This window comes from Pseudoliparis swirei, chromosome 21, assembly GCF_029220125.1.
Source record: "Pseudoliparis swirei isolate HS2019 ecotype Mariana Trench chromosome 21, NWPU_hadal_v1, whole genome shotgun sequence".
Lineage (NCBI taxonomy): Eukaryota > Metazoa > Chordata > Actinopteri > Perciformes > Liparidae > Pseudoliparis > Pseudoliparis swirei.
Window position 1 is genome coordinate 1,630,738 of NC_079408.1, and position 19,991 is coordinate 1,650,728.

General features: G+C 47.3%; 1 protein-coding gene across 3 annotated transcripts; it reads left to right on the forward strand.

Moving 5' to 3' along the window:
- Positions 1-571: 571 nt before the first annotated feature.
- On the forward strand, positions 572-18,262 carry LOC130212215 (tetratricopeptide repeat protein 39B). 3 transcript variants are annotated; one of them, XM_056443397.1, is made up of 19 exons: positions 572-813; positions 7,516-7,550; positions 9,225-9,329; positions 9,410-9,541; positions 10,025-10,095; positions 10,175-10,242; positions 10,398-10,462; positions 12,116-12,221; positions 12,886-12,951; positions 13,024-13,132; positions 13,217-13,284; positions 13,350-13,409; positions 13,497-13,658; positions 14,242-14,333; positions 14,423-14,543; positions 14,632-14,743; positions 16,017-16,134; positions 16,209-16,325; positions 17,981-18,262. In XM_056443397.1, the coding sequence occupies exons 1-19, from the start codon at positions 793-795 to the stop codon at positions 18,075-18,077; spliced, it is 1,725 nt and encodes a 574-aa protein (XP_056299372.1). In that variant the 5' UTR covers positions 572-792; the 3' UTR covers positions 18,078-18,262. The 3 variants fall into 3 exon arrangements, with proteins under 3 accessions (XP_056299372.1, XP_056299373.1, XP_056299371.1); XM_056443398.1 differs by lacking the exon at positions 572-813 and adding an exon at positions 8,947-8,981; XM_056443396.1 differs by lacking the exons at positions 572-813; positions 7,516-7,550 and adding an exon at positions 8,685-8,981.
- Positions 18,263-19,991: the final 1,729 nt, after the last annotated feature.

Consider the following 19,991-nt stretch of genomic DNA (forward strand, 5'->3'; position numbering starts at 1 on the left):
CTCCCTCCCTCCTGCTGTCTCTCTCCCTCTCTCTCGCTTGCTCTCTCTCTCCCTCCTGCTGTCTCTCTCCCTCTCTCTCGCTTGCTCTCTCTCCCTCCTGCTGGCTCTCTCCCTCTCTCGCTTGCTCTCTCCCCCTCACTTCTCTCTCCCCCCCTCTCTCTATTTCTCGCTTTCTCCCTCCTGCTGTCTCTCTCCCTCTCTTGCTCTCCCTCTCTCTTGCTTTCTCTCCCTCTTGCTCTCTATTTCTCTCTTTCTCCCTCCTGCTGTCTCTCTCCCTCTCTCCTCCCCCTCTCTCTCTCTCCCTCCTGCTGTCTCTCTCCCTCTCTCTCGCTTGCTCTCTCCCCCTCACTTCTCTCTCTCTCCCCCCCCCTCTCTCTATTTCTCTCTTTCTCCCTCCTGCTGTCTCTCCCTCTCTCTCTCTCTTGCTCTCCCTCTCCCTCTCTCTCGCTTGCTCTCTCCCCCTCACTTCTCTCTCTCTCTCCCCCCCCTTGCCCCATGTTTAGGGGAGGGAACAGGAAGCCAGGGAGGTGTGTTCTCTCCCTCTGGAGGTGTGTCTCTCTTTTTCTCTCTCTCCCTCTTGGTCTCTCTCTCTGGAGGTGTGTCTCTCTTTCTCTCTTTCTCCCTCCCCCTCTTCACGGAAGAGAGAGCGCGCGCACGGAGGAGGATCGAGGACGCGCCGGATCGGTATCGATAATCTACCGGATCAATCAGTGAGGAGAGCGTGTGTGCGCGTGCGTGTGTGGACATGGACTCGTGGTTCTCCTGAGGACCCCGCGGAGCTGAAGGAGGAACATGGCATCCGCCGCAGAGGAGGTGCGCGGACACGTCACACACCGTGTACACACACACACACACACACACGTATATATGTATATTATACCACGTGTGTATTTATTATTGAGTTTACCTCTAATATATAATAGTTTCTTTAATAATACTATTATTTAAAAACAATGTGTACTCTGGGGGTTAGAGTATCAGCCCAGTTCTGAAATAAATACACAAGTGATCCAGTGGATCAATAAAGTGATCGGTACTTCTCGTGTCCTCCACAGAGTACACGCCGTTTGTTGTACTTTTTAAAATACTCGACAAACGACGAGGTAGAAGATGTGTTTTTATGATCCGGGTCTGGTCCAGGTCCTGGTTCAGGTCTCTTGTGTTTATGTCAACAGGATCAGGTGTCTTGTTGCCATAGCAACATCAAACACCAGGTTTCGTGAGGACCTCCCACATGTGGTCTGGTTTGGTCTGTAGACCAGCTGCAACCGGCTCAGCGGTTCCCCCTCAGGGTTCCAGTGAAGCCTCCACTACTGAGTACGGAGTCCTCATGAGGGTCTCAGGGTGAAGGGCTTCAACGGGGGCTTCATGAGGTCCAGAGGTCCCTGCAGGTCCAGGTCCTGAAGGGGTTCTTGTGACCTAGAAGATGGATCGGTCCACAGCCTCCTGGGTTTGGGTTTCTTTAAGGTTCTACATGTAGGTTTAGGTCCTCCAGGAGGTCTTGATCAGAGGTCTTCTGGGTTTCTTTGGGCCTCCTTTAGGGGTCAGAGGGCTGACCTGGTCCTACAGGTCTGAGGGGGTTCTGGAGGGGGCCTGTTGGGTTGAGGGTTTCTTCTTCGGATCATTTGGAGGTCTCTTGGATCTTAACCGGTTTTGGAGGGTCCAGGAAGAGGTTCTGTCAGATGCTGGATCTGAAGAGGGTCCAGAGGTCTGAGGAGCTTTTAGAAAAGGGGTCAAGGACCGAGTCCGTATCAGGTCCTTTTGAAGGGGGTCCTCATGGGGTCCTCAGTGTTCCTCATGGTTCCTCATGGGGTCCTCATGGGGTCCTCATAGTTCCTCAGGGGTCCTCATGGTTCCTCAGGGGTCCTCATGGGGTCCTCATAGTTCCTCAGGGGTCCTCATGGTTCCTCATGGGTCCTCATGGGGTCCTCATGGGGTCCTCAGTGTTCCTCATGGGGTCCTCAGGGGTCCTCATGGTTCCTCAGGGGTCCTCATGGGGTCCTCATGGTTCCTCAGGGGTCCTCATGGGGTCCTCAGTGTTCCTCATGGGGTCCTCAGGGGTCCTCATGGTTCCTCAGGAGTCCTCATGAGGTCCTCAGGGGTCCTCATGGTTCCTCATGGTTCCTCAGGGGTCCTCATGGGGTCCTCATGGGGTCCTCATGGTTCCTCAGGGGTCCTCATGGTTCCTCAGGGGTCCTCATGGTTCCTCAGTGGTCCTCAGGGGTCCTCATGGTTCCTCATGGGGTCCTCATGGTTCCTCAGTGTTCCTCATGGGTTCCTCAGGGGTCCTCATGGGGTTCCTCATGGTTCCTCAGGGGTCCTCGAGGGTCCTTAGGGGTTGTTGGGGCCCCGGTGTGTAACCCGACCCAGCCTGAGGGTCCTGACTAATTCATGAGTCACATGACCTCCTCGTGTGTCTCCTCGGCCGCCGGCTCCGGTTCCCCCTGCACGAGGCCTCCGGGCCTTTATCCTGAACCACCACAAGATCCTTCTGGGTCCCACCTGGACCTCCTCAGCCATCCTGTGAGGAGAAACACACACACACACACACACACACACACACAGCAGGAGGTGTGTGTGCTGAAAGCTGTGAGCGAGAGAGCATCTGTTTGTCTGGAGGAGAGAGAGAGAGAGGACACACTCATCCTCCATCTTTACTTCTCCTATGACATCACTTCCTGTCCTGAGAGAACCCTGGAACCTTCTAGAAGCAGCGCCCCCTGTGGTCTAAAGTGGTAGTGTTGGTTCTGCTGCCCCCTGTGGTCTAAAGTGGTAGTGTTGGTTCTGGTGCCCCCTGTGGACTAAAGTGGTAGTGTTGGTTCTGCTGCCCCCTGTGGACTAAAGTGGTAGTGTTGGTTCTGCCCCCTGTGGACTAAAGTGGTAGTGTTGGTTCTGCCCCCTGTGGACTAAAGTGGTAGTGTTGGTTCTGCTGCCCCCTGTGGACTAAAGTGGTAGTGTTGGTTCTATCGCCCCCTGTGGACTAAAGTGGTAGTGTTGGTTCTGGTGCCCCCTGTGGACTAAAGTGGTAGTGTTGGTTCTGCTGCCCCCTGTGGACTAAAGTGGTAGTGTTGGTTCTATCGCCCCCTGTGGTCTAAAGTGGTAGTGTTGGTTCTGCCCCCTGTGGACTAAAGTGGTAGTGTTGGTTCTGCTGCCCCCTGTGGACTAAAGTGGTAGTGTTGGTTCTATCGCCCCCTGTGGTCTAAAGTGGTAGTGTTGGTTCTGCCCCCTGTGGACTAAAGTGGTAGTGTTGTTTATGGCGCCCCCTGTGGTCTAAAGTGGTAGTGTTGGTTCTGGTGCCCCCTGTGGTCTAAAGTGGTAGTGTTGGTTCTGGTGCCCCCTGTGGACTAAAGTGGTAGTGTTGGTTCTGCTGCCCCCTGTGGTCTAAAGTGGTAGTGTTGGTTCTGGTGCCCCCTGTGGTCTAAAGTGGTAGTGTTGGTTCTGGTGCCCCTGTGGACTAAAGTGGTAGTGTTGGTTCTGGTGCCCCCTGTGGTCTAAAGTGGTAGTGTTGGTTCTGGTGCCCCCTGTGGTCTAAAGTGGTAGTGTTGGTTCTGCTGCCCCCTGTGGACTAAAGTGGTAGTGTTGGTTATGGCGCCCCCTGTGGTCTAAAGTGGTAGTGTTGGTTCTGGTGCCCCCTTTGGACTAAAGTGGTAGTGTTGGTTCTGGCGCCCCCTTTGGACTAAAGTGGTAGTGTTGGTTCTGCTGCCCCATGTGGACTAAAGTGGTAGTGTTGGTTATGGCGCCCCCTGTGGACTAAAGTGGTAGTGTTGGTTCTGGTGCCCCCTGTGGTCTAAAGTGGTAGTGTTGGTTCTGATGCCCCCTGTGGTCTAAAGTGGTAGTGTTGGTTCTGCTGCCCCCTGTGGACTAAAGTGGTAGTGTTGGTTCTGCTGCCCCCTGTGGACTAAAGTGGTAGTGTTGGTTCTGGTGCCCCCTGTGGACTAAAGTGGTAGTGTTGGTTCTGCTGCCCCCTGTGGACTAAAGTGGTAGTGTTGGTTCTGCTGCCCCCTGTGGACTAAAGTGGTAGTGTTGGTTCTGGTGCCCCCTGTGGACTAAAGTGGTAGTGTTGGTTCTATCGCCCCCTGTGCTCTAAAGTGGTAGTGTTGGTTCTATCGCCCCCTGTGGACTAAAGGGGTAGTGTTGGTTCTGCCCCCTGTGGACTAAAGTGGTAGTGTTGGTTCTGCTGCCCCCTGTGGACTAAAGTGGTAGTGTTGGTTCTATCGCCCCCTGTGGACTAAAGTGGTAGTGTTGGTTCTGCCCCCTGTGGACTAAAGTGGTAGTGTTGGTTCTGCTGCCCCCTGTGGACTAAAGTGGTAGTGTTGGTTAAGTGGTAGTGTTGGTTCTGCCCCTGTGGACTAAAGTGGTAGTGTTGGTTCCCCTGTGAGTGGTAGTGTTGGTTCTGGTGCCCCTGTGGTCTAAAGTGGTAGTGTTGGTTCTCCCCTGTGGACTAAAGTGGTAGTGTTGGTTCTGCCCTGTGGACTAAAGTGGTAGTGTTGGTTCTGGCCCCTGTGGTCTAAAGTGGTAGTGTTGGTTCTGTGCCCCTGTGGACTAAAGTGGTAGTGTTGGTTCTGGTGCCCCTGTGGACTAAAGTGGTAGTGTTGGTTCTGGCCCCTGTGGACTAAAGTGGTAGTGTTGGTTCTGGTGCCCCTGTGGACTAAAGTGGTAGTGTTGGTTCTGCCCCTGTGGACTAAAGTGGTAGTGTTGGTTCTGCCCCTGTGGACTAAAGTGGTAGTGTTGGTTCTGGCCCCTGTGGACTAAAGTGGTAGTGTTGGTTCTGTGCCCCTGTGGACTAAAGTGGTAGTGTTGGTTCTGGTGCCCCTGTGGACTAAAGTGGTAGTGTTGGTTCTGTGCCCCTGTGGACTAAAGTGGTAGTGTTGGTTCTGTGCCCCTGTGGTCTAAAGTGGTAGTGTTGGTTCTGATGCCCCTGTGGACTAAAGTGGTAGTGTTGGTTCTGGCGCCCCTGTGGACTAAAGTGGTAGTGTTGGTTCTGCTGCCCCTGTGGACTAAAGTGGTAGTGTTGGTTCTGTGCCCCTGTGGACTAAAGTGGTAGTGTTGGTTCTGGGCCCCTGTGGACTAAAGTGGTAGTGTTGGTTCTGCTGCCCCTGTGGACTAAAGTGGTAGTGTTGGTTCTGGTGCCCCTGTGGACTAAAGTGGTAGTGTTGGTTCTGCTGCCCCTGTGGACTAAAGTGGTAGTGTTGGTTCTGCCCCTGTGGACTAAAGTGGTAGTGTTGGTTCTGGCGCCCCTGTGGACTAAAGTGGTAGTGTTGGTTCTCCCTGTGGACTAAAGTGGTAGTGTTGGTTCTGTGCCCCTGTGGAAAGTGGTAGTGTTGGTTCTGATGCCCCTGTGGACTAAAGTGGTAGTGTTGGTTCTGGTGCCCCTGTGGTCTAAAGTGGTAGTGTTGGTTCTGCCCCTGTGGACTAAAGTGGTAGTGTTGGTTCTGGCGCCCCTGTGGACTAAAGTGGTAGTGTTGGTTCTGATGCCCCTGTGGACTAAAGTGGTAGTGTTGGTTCTGGCCCCCTGTGGACTAAAGTGGTAGTGTTGGTTCTGCGCCCCTGTGGACTAAAGTGGTAGTGTTGGTTCTGCCCCTGTGGACTAAAGTGGTAGTGTTGGTTCTGCTGCCCCTGTGGACTAAAGTGGTAGTGTTGGTTCTGGTGCCCCCCTGTGGACTAAAGTGGTAGTGTTGGTTCTGCTGCCCCCTGTGGACTATAGTGGTAGTGTTGGTTCTGGCGCCCCCCTGTGGACTAAAGTGGTAGTGTTGGTTCTGCTGCCCCCTGTGGTCTAAAGTGGTAGTGTTGGTTCTGCTGCCCCCTGTGGACTAAAGTGGTAGTGTTGGTTCTGCTGCCCCCTGTGGACTAAAGTGGTAGTGTTGGTTCTGCTGCCCCCTGTGGACTAAAGTGGTAGTGTTGGTTCTGCTGCCCCCTGTGGACTAAAGTGGTAGTGTTGGTTCAAGTGGTAGTGTTGGTTCTGCTGCCCCCTGTGGACTAAAGTGGTAGTGTTGGTTCTGCTGCCCCCTGTGGACTATAGTGGTAGTGTTGGTTCTGGCGCCCCCTGTGGACTATAGTGGTAGTGTTTCTCAGCGCCAGGGTGTCTTTAGAAGTTTCTTTCCGTACTTTTAACCTTATCAACTGATGTTAGCTCTAAACAGCAGAACGTGTGTGTGTGTGTGTGTGTGTGTGTTTGTGTGTGTGTGTACAGCTGTACACTATGATCTAAGGGGCCCTGCTCTGCTATTCTTAGCTCCTCCTGAGACTCCAGTGTTCACGTGTTATAAACATAGAACATGTGCTGGGTGACATTACACTGAGGCTCAGATTCAATAGTGTGTGTGTGTGTGTGTGTGTGTGTGTGTGTGTGTGTGTGTGTGTGTGTGTGTGTGTGTGTGTGTGTGTGTGTGTGTGTGTGTGTGTGTGTGTGTGTGTGTGTGTGTGTGTGTGTGTGTGTGTGTGTGTGTGACCTCTGGCACAGTGTTGCCTTCACATATCAACTGGATTGATCAGCAGTCTCTGTTCCTCCGTCGTTGGTTCTACTTCCTCCTAAATGATGAACAGTGAAAACATGGAACAACACGGGAGAATCAAAGAGAAATAAACTAATTAAAACAATGTTTTGATGATAATTCAGTCATAACGCACACCCTAGTTACTGAGAAAGAATAAAGTAATAAATAAATAGAAAATTCCACGACACGTCGAGGTTCCTCAGGTTTGATAACGGTTCATCTTCAAGGTCTTTAGATCATCCTTAAGGTCTTTAGATCATCTTCAAGGTCTTTAGATCATCTTTAAAGTCTTTAGATCATCTTTAAGGTCTTTAGATCATCGTCAAGGTCTTTAGATCATCTTTAAAGTCTTTATATCATCTTTAAAGTCTTTAGATCATCCTTAAGGTCTTTAGATCATCTTTAAGGTCTTTAGATCATCCTTAAGGTCTTTAGATCATCTTTCAGGTCTTTAGATCATCTTTAAGGTCTTTAGATCATCTTTCAGGTCTTTAGATCATCTTTAAAGTCTTTATATCATCTTTAAAGTCTTTAGATCATCCTTAAGGTCTTTAGATCATCCTTAAGGTCTTTAGATCATCTTTAAAGTCTTTAGATCATCTTTAAGGTCTTTAGATCATCTTTAAAGTCTTTAGATCATCCTTAAGGTCTTTAGATCATCTTTAAAGTCTTTAGATCATCTTTAAGGCCTTTAGATCATCTTTAAGGTCTTTAGATCATCCTTAAGGTCTTTAGATCATCTTTAAAGTCTTTAGATCATCTTTAAGGCCTTTAGATCATCTTTAAGGTCTTTAGATCATCTTTAAAGTCTTTAGATCATCTTTAAGGTCTTTAGATCATCTTTAAAGTCACTGAACATCTGGAGTGAAGTTATGAGCGTTGAAAAACAAGACACGCCCCTAAGAGGCTCATTGGTCCATATCTCTGAACACACCTTGAGGGGGCGCTAGAGAGCAACCTCCAGCAGCTAATCAGAATGCAGATAACCAAAGTAACCCCACTGTGTTCCTGTGGTCCTCAGGACTGCTTCGAGGACGCCTATGACCGAGTCCCTGTGTGAGTACACACAGACACACAGACACACCCTTGTTATTGAAACTGAGCTTTACTACTTCCTGTGCTGATTGGTAGAAGTGTGTGTGTGTGTGTGTGTGTGTGTGTGTGTGTGTGTGTGTGTGTGTGTGTGTGTGTGTGTGTGTGTGTGTGTGTGTGTGTGTGTGTGTGTGTGTGTGTGTGTGTGTGTGTGTGTGTGTGTGTGTGTGTGACCTCTGGCACAGTGTTGCCTTCACATATCAACTGGATTGATCAGCAGTCTCTGTTCCTCCGTCGTTGGTTCTACTTCCTCCTAAATGATGAACAGTGAAAACATGGAACAACACGGGAGAATCAAAGAGAAATAAACTAATTAAAACAATGTTTTGATGATAATTCAGTCATAACGCACACCCTAGTTACTGAGAAAGAATAAAGTAATAAATAAATAGAAAATTCCACGACACGTCGAGGTTCCTCAGGTTTGATAACGGTTCATCTTCAAGGTCTTTAGATCATCCTTAAGGTCTTTAGATCATCTTCAAGGTCTTTAGATCATCTTTAAAGTCTTTAGATCATCTTTAAGGTCTTTAGATCATCGTCAAGGTCTTTAGATCATCTTTAAAGTCTTTATATCATCTTTAAAGTCTTTAGATCATCCTTAAGGTCTTTAGATCATCTTTAAGGTCTTTAGATCATCCTTAAGGTCTTTAGATCATCTTTCAGGTCTTTAGATCATCTTTAAGGTCTTTAGATCATCTTTCAGGTCTTTAGATCATCTTTAAAGTCTTTATATCATCTTTAAAGTCTTTAGATCATCCTTAAGGTCTTTAGATCATCCTTAAGGTCTTTAGATCATCTTTAAAGTCTTTAGATCATCTTTAAGGTCTTTAGATCATCTTTAAAGTCTTTAGATCATCCTTAAGGTCTTTAGATCATCTTTAAAGTCTTTAGATCATCTTTAAGGCCTTTAGATCATCTTTAAGGTCTTTAGATCATCCTTAAGGTCTTTAGATCATCTTTAAAGTCTTTAGATCATCTTTAAGGCCTTTAGATCATCTTTAAGGTCTTTAGATCATCTTTAAAGTCTTTAGATCATCCTTAAGGTCTTTAGATCATCTTTAAAGTCTTTAGATCATCCTTAAGGTCTTTAGATCATCTTTAAGGTCTTTAGATTATCCTTAAGGTCTTTAGATCATCTTTAAAGTCTTTAGATCATCTTTAAGGTCTTTAGATCATCTTTAAAGTCACTGAACATCTGGAGTGAAGTTATGAGCGTTGAAAAACAAGACACGCCCCTAAGAGGCTCATTGGTCCATATCTCTGAACACACCTTGAGGGGGCGCTAGAGAGCAACCTCCAGCAGCTAATCAGAATGCAGATAACCAAAGTAACCCCACTGTGTTCCTGTGGTCCTCAGGACTGCTTCGAGGACGCCTATGACCGAGTCCCTGTGTGAGTACACACAGACACACAGACACACCCTTGTTATTGAAACTGAGCTTTACTACTTCCTGTGCTGATTGGTAGAAGTGTGTGTGTGTGTGTGTGTGTGTGTGTGTGTGTGTGTGTGTGTGTGTGTGTGTGTGTGTGTGTGTGTGTGTGTGTGTGTGTGTGTGTGTGTGTGTGTGTGTGTGTGTGTGTGTGTGTGTGTGTGTGTGTGTGTGTGTGTGTGTGTGTGTGTGTGTGTGTGTGCAGGGCGTGTCACATGGACCTGCACACGGCCATCCAGGAGACTCAGTGCGCTCTCAATCTGGTCCTCAACAACAAGTTCTCTGAAGCCCTGGACCTCCTCAAACCATGGTAACCACGGCAACATGTCTGTGTGCGTCATGTAACACACACACACAGTCTAGACTTTATGTGTGTGTGTGTGTGTGCAGGTGGAAGCTCAGCATGTACCACGCTCTGGGCTACAGCAGCATCCTGGTGCTTCAGGCCACGATGACCTTCGAGCAGCGAGAAATTCAGGCTGCCATGGCAACCATCAAGGAGGCGCTGCACACCTGCCAGAGGTGAGCGTCTCTAGCGCCCCCAGCAGGGCAAATACCTGTTGATCGTTAACATCCCTCAGCTTATAAATAATTTAATTTGACTAAATTATGTGATTAAAAATGTTTACTTTGCTGTACTAAATTATATAATTTTAACTACATTTTATTTTATTTTAATATTTATGTTTTTAGAAAATTATTTTTATGAACTAAATTATTAAATTTGACAACAAAAAATTATATATTTTATTTGACAATTATTTTTATTTCACTAAATTATGTTATTTAAAAAATATATAATTATATATAATTATTTTAGTTTTACCAAATATCTGAAACAAATTAGTTAACATTAATATTTTGCTGTAGAATATTAAGTTATTTTACAAAAATCTATATATTAGAATAATTATTACATTTTGCCATTTTTTATTTTTATTTTATGAGGTTATTTAATGTTAATAATAATGAATCCTAATGCTTGTGGTCCCCACCTGTCTGCAGGTTCAGGAAGAGGAGCTCTGTGATTGGCTCCCTCTCCAGTCTGATCAGCAAGCAGTCCAAGCTGCAGGAAGGTAGACACAAGCCCCGCCCCCTCGGTTTGATTGACAGCTGGAGGTCAGCAGGGGTCACCGAGCTGCTTGTGTGTTACAGAGGAGATGCACGCGGAGATCTGCTACGCCGAGTGTCTCCTGCAGAAGGCCATGCTCACCTTCGTGCAGGTGTGTGTACATGTTTACATGTGTACATGTGTACATGTCAGTAATGATAGGGTTAACTCATTCAATATAATGTCATTTTACCCTCTCTCTCTCTCTCCCCCTCCCTCTCCCTCCCCCCTCTCTCTCTCCCTCTCCCCCCTCTCTCTCTCTCTCAGGATGAGAACATGATCAGTTTTATTAAAGGAGGCATAAAGATACAAACAAGCTACCAGATCTACAAGTGAGACATCCCATAATGAGTCACCAGCATCGCCATGACGACCACACCTTCATCCCTTTGAATCGGAGCCTCTTGGGGGTCCTGTGGATCCTCTAAACCTCTTGGGGGTCCTGTGGATCCTCTGAGCCTCTTGGGGGTCCTGTGGATCCTCTGATCCTCTTGGGGGTCCTGTGGATCCTCTAAACCTCTTGGGGGTCCTGTGGTTCCTCTGAGCCTCTTGGGGGTCCTGTGGATCCTCTGAGCCTCTTGGGGGTCCTGTGGTTCCTCTAAACCTCTTGGGGGTCCTGTGGTTCCTCTAAACCTTATGGGGGTCCTGTGGTTCCTCTGAGCCTCTTGGGGGTCCTGTGGATCCTCTAAACCTCTTGGGGGTCCTGTGGTTCCTCTAAACCTTATGGGGGTCATGTGGTTCCTCTGAGCCTCTTGGGGGTCCTGTGGTTCCTCTGAGCCTCTTGGGGGTCCTGTGGATCCTCTGAGCCTCTTGGGGGTCCTGTGGATCCTCTGAGCCTCTTGGGGGTCCTGTGGTTCCTCTGAGCCTCTTGGGGGTCCTGTGGTTCCTCTGAGCCTCTTGGGGGTCCTGTGGATCCTCTGAGCCTCTTGGGGGTCCTGTGGTTCCTCTGAGCCTCTTGGGGGTCCTGTGGTTCCTCTAAACCTCTTGGGGGTCCTGTGGTTCCTCTGAGCCTCTTGGGGGTCCTGTGGTTCCTCTGAGCCTCTTGGGGGTCCTGTGGATCCTCTGAGCCTCTTGGGGGTCCTGTGGTTCCTCTGAGCCTCTTGGGGGTCCTGTGGTTCCTCTGAGCCTCTTGGGGGTCCTGTGGTTCCTCTGAGCCTCTTGGGGGTCCTGTGGATCCTCTGAGCCTCTTGGGGGTCCTGTGGTTCCTCTGAGCATCTTGGGGGTCCTGTGGATCCTCTGATCCTCTTGGGGGTCCTGTGGATCCTCTAAACCTCTTGGGGGTCCTGTGGATCCTCTAAACCTCTTGGGGGTCCTGTGGATCCTCTAAACCTCTTGGGGGTCCTGTGGATCCTCTAAACCTCTTGGGGGTCCTGTGGATCCTCTGAGCCTCTTGGGGGTCCTGTGGTTCCTCTGAGCATCTTGGGGGTCCTGTGGATCCTCTGAGCCTCTTGGGGGTCCTGTGGATCCTCTGATCCTCTTGGGGGTCCTGTGGATCCTCTAAACCTCTTGGGGGTCCTGTGGATCCTCTAAACCTCTTGGGGGTCCTGTGGATCCTCTGAGCCTCTTGGGGGTCCTGTGGTTCATCTGAGCCTCTTGGGGGTCCTGTGGTTCCTCTGATCCTCTTGGGGGTCCTGTGGTTCATCTGAGCCTCTTGGGGGTCCCGTGGATCCTTTGAGCCTCTCGGGGGTCCTTTGGATCCTCTAAACCTCTTGGGGGTCCTGTGGATCCTCTGAGCCTCTTGGGGGTCCTTTGGATCCTCTAAACCTCTTGGGGGTCCTGTGGTTCCTCTAAACCTCTTGGGGGTCCTGTGGATCCTCTAAACCTCTTGGGGGTCCTGTGGATCCTCTAAACCTCTTGGGGGTCCTGTGGATCCTCTGAGCCTCTTGGGGGTCCTGTGGTTCCTCTGATCCTCTTGGGGGTCCTGTGGATCCTCTAGACCTCTTGGGGGTCCTGTGGTTCCCCCTGAGCTCCTCTCTGCTCCTCAGGGACTGCCAGCAGGGGACCAGCGGCCCTCAGGACCCGTCCTGCCGGTCCGAAGTCTTCAGGCAGTTTGACGGCGGTGTGAAACTCGGCGTCGGCTCCTTCAACCTGGTGGGCGCTGGTTTTACTCCCCTCCGAGTCCCAGGCGGGAGGAGTTACAGATGGAGAATAATACCTTTTTATTTTTTATTACAAAATTATTTCTTTGACTAAATTCTTTAAATTTCCTAAATTATTTTCTAACATTAACTTTTTTTTAAATTATATTTGACCAAATAAATGTATTTTATAAAAATATTGTTATTTTTACAACAACATTTTTTTTTTACAAAAGTATATCATCTTAGAAATGTATTTCATAATATTTTTTCCAAATTATTGAATTTCTTCCAAATAATTGTATTTTACAAAATAATTTCATCTCACAATTTTTCTTTTGTTGACAAATTTATTTCTTTGACTAAATTATTTCTTTCTACTAAAGTATTGGACTATAACATGAACTTTATTATATTTATTATAATATTTTACCAAATAAATGTATTTTCAATTAAAAAAATATTTTATTAATTTATTTTTTATTTTACAAAAATATTTAACTTTACAAAAATATTTCATTTTACAAAAATATTTCATTTTACTGAAATTATTTTATTGAATAAAAATGTTTATTTACGAAATTACTTCATTTGACTCAACATGTCATCAACGAATCACAGATCTGAATTAACAGATCCAATATCAAACGGTTTATTTCATGACGTCTCTCTTCCAGATGTTGTCCCTCCTCCCTCACAGGATTTTGAGGTTGTTGGAGTTCATCGGATTCTCAGGGAACCGGGTTCGTACGACCTCCATGTGTTTCTATGTAGACCTGAAGAGGTCCCGGGCCTCATGTGGTCTCTGTCTGCAGACCTTCGGCCTGGCCCAGCTGAAGGAGGGCGCCTGCGGTCACAGCCTGCGGTCCATCTTCTGCGCCCTGACGCTGCTCTTCTACAACACATACGTGTCCCTGATCCTCGGTAGGGAAGCGGAGCTCCATCCCATAATGTGATGGTGGTGATGAGCTGAGCCCCTCGTGACCCACATGGTGTTGTGTTGATCAGGAACCGGAGAGGGGGACCTGGCGGAGGCCGACGCTCTGCTGGAGCCGTACCAGCAGAAGTACCCTGAAGTGAGTCCTGCAGAACACCCGGTCCGGTCCACCGATGAAGCTAAACCTCGTTCTGTGTCCTCCAGGGCTCCATCATCCTCTTCTACTCGGCTCGCATCTCCACGCTGAGAGGGAACTTCGAGAAGGTCTGAAGCTCTGAAACCGTCTGAAACACGAGCATTAAGGCTCAGACCCTCAAGCAGCTCTTTGAAGAACCGCCTCGTGTGTTTCAGGCCCGGGCGAAGTACGAGGAGTGCATCAGCAGCCAGCAGGAGTGGAAGCAGATCCACCACCTGTGCTACTGGGAGCTGATGTGGATCCACTCCTACCAGCAGGAGTGGCAGCAAGCCTACCAGTACGCAGACCTGCTGTGCAAGGAGAGCCGCTGGTCCAAGGTACAAGGACCGTGTGGAGAGGAACATATAAGATAGTCCAGGTCTAGAAGCTTCTATAGAGACCAGTCCACCAGGAAGGTCTAGAAGCTTCTATAGAGACCAGTACCCCACGGAGGTCTAGAAGCTTCTATAGGGACCAGTACACCAGAAGGTCTAGAAGCTTCTATAGAGACCAGTACACCAGAAGGTCTAGAAGCTTCTATAGAGACCAGTACACCAGGAAGGTCTAGAAGCTTCTATAGAGACTAGTACACCAGAAGGTCTAGAAGCTTCTATCGAGACGAGTACACCAGAAGGTCTAGAAGCTTCTATAGAGACCAGTATACCAGGAGGTCTAGAAGCTTCTATAGAGACCAGTACACCAGGAGGTCTAGAAGCTTCTATAGAGGCCAGTACACCAGGAGGTCTAGAAGCTTCTATTGAGACTAGTACACCAGAAGGTCTAGAAGCTTCTATAGAGACTAGTACACCAGAAGGTCTAGAAGCTTCTATAGAGACCAGTACACCAGAAGGTCTAGAAGCTTCTATAGAGACCAGTACACCAGGTCGTGGGTCTTCCATCTGGTCTTTCTGTCCTCTCCAGGCCATCTATGTGTACCAGAAGGCGGCCATCCTCAGCATGATGTCCGAGGAGGACGTGAAGAGGACGGGGGAGGACGTGGTGGACCTCTTTAAGTCAGTCCGCCTCAGTGAAGACTCGCACCGTGTTCTTGGGGGTCCTCCCAAGTGAAGGAACACAAGGCCGAGCATCTGTTTGTGTGCAGGCAGGTGGAGGGGCTGAAGCAGCGCCTGGCGGGGAAGTCCATCCCGACGGAGAAGTTTGCCGTGAGGAAGTCGCGGCGCTACAAAGCGGCGCGCCCCGTCCTGCTGGTCGTCCCCGCCCTGGTACCCACGACACATCGACAGTGAAACATGTGGCTCCGTCTCCTGGAATGCCTTCAAGGGCCCTGAATAATAAACACCTGTCCTTCAGGAGATGATGTACATCTGGAACGGGTTCACCATCGTGGGGAAGAGAGCCGACAGCACCGAGGCTCAGCTGGTCACCATCGAGGAGGCTGAGGAGCGGCTCCGCAACGACCCCAGTGCGTTCACACGGTGACTGTGGCTGTTATCTTGTGTGTGTATCATATATACATATATATATGGATATATTAGGGCTGTGAAACGATTAAAATTTGTAATCAGGTTAATCACAGGTTTCTGTGGATTAATCATGATTAATCACATATATACATTTACAGGCTCTCAAGACAGGCAAGAGCTCCGAGAAGAGTTGTTGGGGGGGGGACTCTGCGGCGACCGCGATCGACATATAGAACACCCCTGCATTAAAACATTAAAGAGCCGAGAGTTTTTTTCAGCGTGAGAAATACGATGTGTGGCGGGAGTGCGTGAGTTAAGACCGAAATGCGTGAGTCTCACGCTCAATGCGTAAGACTTGAGAGCCCTGCATTTATACACAGGGGGGCACATAACTTGCTCACCAGTGCGCGCGCCAGCATCTGAGCTCTGCCGCGCGAGCCGAGAGAAGAGTTGTTGACGGGGGGGGGGGCAAGTGACTTTTTTTCGTCCCAATGTGCGCACACACGCCGGCATCGGAGCTCTGCGGCGCGCGAGACGGAGATCGGAGTCGTGTTAACGCGACACTAGAGACAGAATGACATGCTGCTGGAGAGACGACCAACAACAGACGGATTGGAAGCTCATTCTGCGCATGCGTTAAATGCGTTAAAAAAAACCAACTAATTAATCCTGTAATTTAATTAACTGAGTTAACGCGTTATTTTTCACAGCACTAGTATATATATATATATATATTCATTCTCTTTTTTACTTTCTTACTTATTAAATATTTGTATTAGTAGTAAGTGACAAAACAGAAGAAAAGGGGTTCCACAGGGTTCTGTCCTCGGCCCACTTCTTTAGGTTCTACTGGACAGAAATAAACTGAATTCTGTCAAGCAGCAAGCTCTACGGTTCCCTCTAAAGACCTCTACTTTTACCTTTACCTCTACTTATACCTCTACTACCTCTATTTCTACTACCTCTACCCCTACTTCTTCCTTCTACCTCTACCTCTATGTTCTACTTCTACCTCTATCTGTACTTTCACCTCTATATTCTACCTCTACGTTTTACCTCTTACCTTCTAGTTCTACCTTCTACCTTCCTCTACCTCAATCTCTACCTTCAATCTCTACTTTCACCTCTACCTTCTACTACCTCTACCTTCTACTACCTCAACCTCAACCTCTACCTTCTACTACCTCTACCTCTACCTCTACCTTCCACTACCTCTACCTCTAAATTGATGCTTGGTCCAGTTGGGTAATGTGATGTCCATGTCCCGTTCAGGCCCCTCAGAGTTCCACCCAGACGACAGCTGCCTGGTCCAGATGTTGAAGGGACTCTGCCTGAAACACCTGGGCCGGTTGCTGCAGGCTGAGCTCTGCTTCACGCAGGTCCTGTCCAGGTAAGAGCTGCAGCCCGACGGGTCCAGGTCTATCTCCTGAGAGGTGGGAGTGACGGGTGGTCTGTGTGTTTCAGCGAGAGTCGTATCCGATACGACCACTACCTGATCCCCTTCACGCTCTACGAGCTGGGGCTGCTCTACAAGCAGCAGGGAGACGCCGCCAAGGCCGGCGCCTACATCGAAAACGCCAAGTAAGTCACCACGTATTTATCTATTAATATTAGTGCTGTGAAAAATAACGCGTTAACTCAGTTAATTAAATTACAGGTTTAACTAGTTTTGTTTTTTTAACGCATTAAACGCATGCGCAGAATGAGCTTCCAATCCGTCTGTTGTTGGTCGTCGGGACGAAAAAAAAGTCACTTGCAAAATGAGCTTCCAATCCACCACTTCAATCTGAACTCTGTCCGCTCTCATGCAGACGGTCTGTTCATCGGTAATGATCCTTCCGCAGGTTCACCTCCGGAAACCTTGTTACGACTTTTACTTCCTGTAGATCAGGGTCTCAACACGTCGATCGCGACCTGCCAGTCGATCGCGGCGTAGTGTCGGTAGATCGCATGACATTAAAGAGATTGGCCCGCCCCCTGACATGTTCTCTAGAGCACGTCTTTGTTTATTAAACTAAACGTCTGTTGTTGATCGTATCTCCACAGCAGCATGTCATTTCTGTCTCTTCGCGTTGCGTTAACACTTATCGATCTCCGTGCGCGCGCCACAGAGCTCCGTGCGCGCGCATCGGGACCGAGCAAAACAAAGTCACTTGTCAATCTGTCCACCTGTCCGGGCCGGTGAGGTTTCAGCTTTGCAGCGGTGTCCCCGTCCCTTTCATCACGGCCCAGTTCATGAAGAAAACCCACACAGTCAGTTTGCCTCAGCAGCTGCTAGAGGAAGACTAGAGGCCTTTAGATTGTATCATGGTGGAGTTAATGGTTGACAAACAAGAGAAACATGTTCTGTTTAACCCTCCTGTTACCTTTACATTTACTCACATATTTTACCCTCGGGGTCAATTTGACCCCAGCAATTAAAACCTCCAGAAAATTATTAGAATTAATATTGCTTCCCAAGTTTAAGTGTGAGGTACTTTATGTTTGTTTGTTGACTACCTAAATAGTCCTTTAAATAAATAAAAAAGTTGATATTTCTTATATGTTTGACACAGTGAAAAACAGCCTGGGGTCAAATTGACCCCAAAGAACACCGACATTAAACATTGAATAGGGTCAAATTGACCCGAAAGGTAACAGGAGGGTTAAACATTCTGTTTAGGATGAAGATGTATTAATGTTCCATATGGAAGAAAACTGCTAAATAACTGCTAAGTTGCAGCACCATTGTATAGAAGAATGTATAAATGTATATATCCGTCTTTTGTCATAAATCTCTATGTTCTCACAAAATATACCGAGAATATCGGTAATATGTGATTAATCATGATTAATCCACAAAAACCTGTGATTAATCCGATTAAAAATTGTAATCGTTTTACAGCCCTAATTAATATATATCATATACCGCGTATACATCTACATGTCTATATAGCTTTATATAGTTTACTTTCACATACACGTCTCTGTACTTCTCTTTACTTTCATATCCCTGTATTAACCTCTATATATGTGTCTATACCTTTAAACATCTCTATGTACTTTCTGATATAACTTCATGTACTCTATACATTAAACTCATACACCTGTTTACTTTTATACAAACATACCTTCATATACCTTTTTATATGAATATAGTCTACCTTGATACATCTCAATATATATAAATATAATGTATTCATGTATATATATACACATATATATATATATTAAATATGAAGTACTGTGTTCATCAGGACGAACTACAAGGACTACTCCATGGAGAGCCGGCTGCACCTCCGGATGCACGCCGCCCTCAACAGCCTCCGGGAGGCCGCGGCCGGCAGCCCATAATACTCGAGTGTCGGGGGTTTGATGCCCATCCCATAATACTCGAGTGTCGGGGTTTGATGCCCATCCCATAATACTCGAGTGTCGGGGTTTGATGCCCATCCCATAATACTCGAGTGTCGGGGTTTGATGCCCATCCCATAATACTCGAGTGTCGGGGTTTGATGCCCATCCCATAATACTCGAGTGTCGGGTTTGATGCCCATCCCATAATACTCGAGTGTCGGGGTTTGATGCCCATCCCATAATACTCGGTGACGGGGTTTGATGCCCATCCCATAATACTCGAGTGTCGGGGGTTTGATGCCCATCCCATAATACTCGAGTGTCGGGGTTTGATGCCCATCCCATAATACTCGAGTGTCGGGGTTTGATGCCCATCCCATAATACTCGAGTGTCGGGGTTTGATGCCCATCCCATAATACTCGAGTGTCGGGGTTTGATGCCCATCCCATAATACTCGAGTGTCGGGGTTTGATGCCCATCCCATAATACTCGAGTGTCGGGGTTTGATGCCCATCCCATAATACTCGAGTGTCGGGGTTTGATGCCCATCCCATAATACTCGAGTGTCGGGGGTTTGATGCCCATCCCATAATACTCGAGTGTCGGGGGTTTGATGCCCATCCCATAATACTCGAGTGTCGGGGGTTTGATGCCCATCCCATAATACTCGAGTGTCGGGGGTTTGATGCCCATATACTGTATATACAAAACAAACATGCACTTGCAATTGAACCCTTCTCACCAACCGTGGCTAACACACACACACACACACACAGACACACACACACACAGACACACAGACACACACACACACAGACACACACACACAGACACACAGACACAGACACACACACACACAGACACACACACAGACAGACACACACACAGACACACAGACACACACACAGACACACACACACACAGACACACACAGACAGACACACACACAGACACACAGACAGACAGACACAGACACACACAGACACACACACAGACAGACAGACACACACACACACAGACACACACACACACACACACACAGACACACAGACAGACAGACAGACACACACAGACACACACACACAGACACACACACACACACACACACACAGACACACACACAGACACACACACACAGACACACACAGACACACACAGACACACACACACACACACACACACACACACACAGACACACACACACAGACACACAGACAGACACACACACACACACACAGACAGACACACACACACAGACACACAGACACACAGACACACACACACAGACACACACACACACACAGACACACACACACAGACACACACAGACACACACACACATTCAGCTGCAATATAAACGTTGTGCGTTTGTATTTTTCATCTTTGAGAAGCTTAACAATCTTAATCTGTTTCTGCTTTTCTTATATTCTTCTTCTTATATTATTATATTATGATGTTATTGTATTATTATATTATTATATCATCTAACGTAAATTACGTTAATCAGTCAACAATAAAATTAAGTATAAATTATGCATATAATTATGTATATAATGTATGAACAGACAAATATTTAATACACCTATAAAAGGTATGTGTGCATATTTATATATGGTGTATATTTATATATATACATTTATAAATATATTGTTTCTATTTATATATATATATATATACAGGACTGTCTCAGAAAATTAGAATATTGTGATGAAGTTCTTTATTTTCTGTAATGCAATTTAAAAAACAAAAATGTCATGCATTCTGGATTCATTACAAATCAACAGAAATATTGCAAGCCTTTTATTCTTTTAATATTGCTGATTATGGCTTACAGCTTAAGAAAACTCAAATATCCTATCTCTAAATATTAGAATATCATGAAAAAGTATACTAGTAGGGTATTAAACAAA

Coding starts and splice junctions, on each gene's coding strand:
- LOC130212215 (XM_056443396.1), top strand. CDS start 8,902: ATGCAGATAACCAAAGTAACCCCACTGTGTTCCTGTGGTCCTCAGGAC. Junction 14,334..14,422: donor GACGTGGTGGACCTCTTTAA/GTCAGTCCGCCT, acceptor GTTTGTGTGCAG/GCAGGTGGAGGGGCTGAAGC. Junction 16,326..17,980: donor GCCTACATCGAAAACGCCAA/GTAAGTCACCAC, acceptor TGTGTTCATCAG/GACGAACTACAAGGACTACT.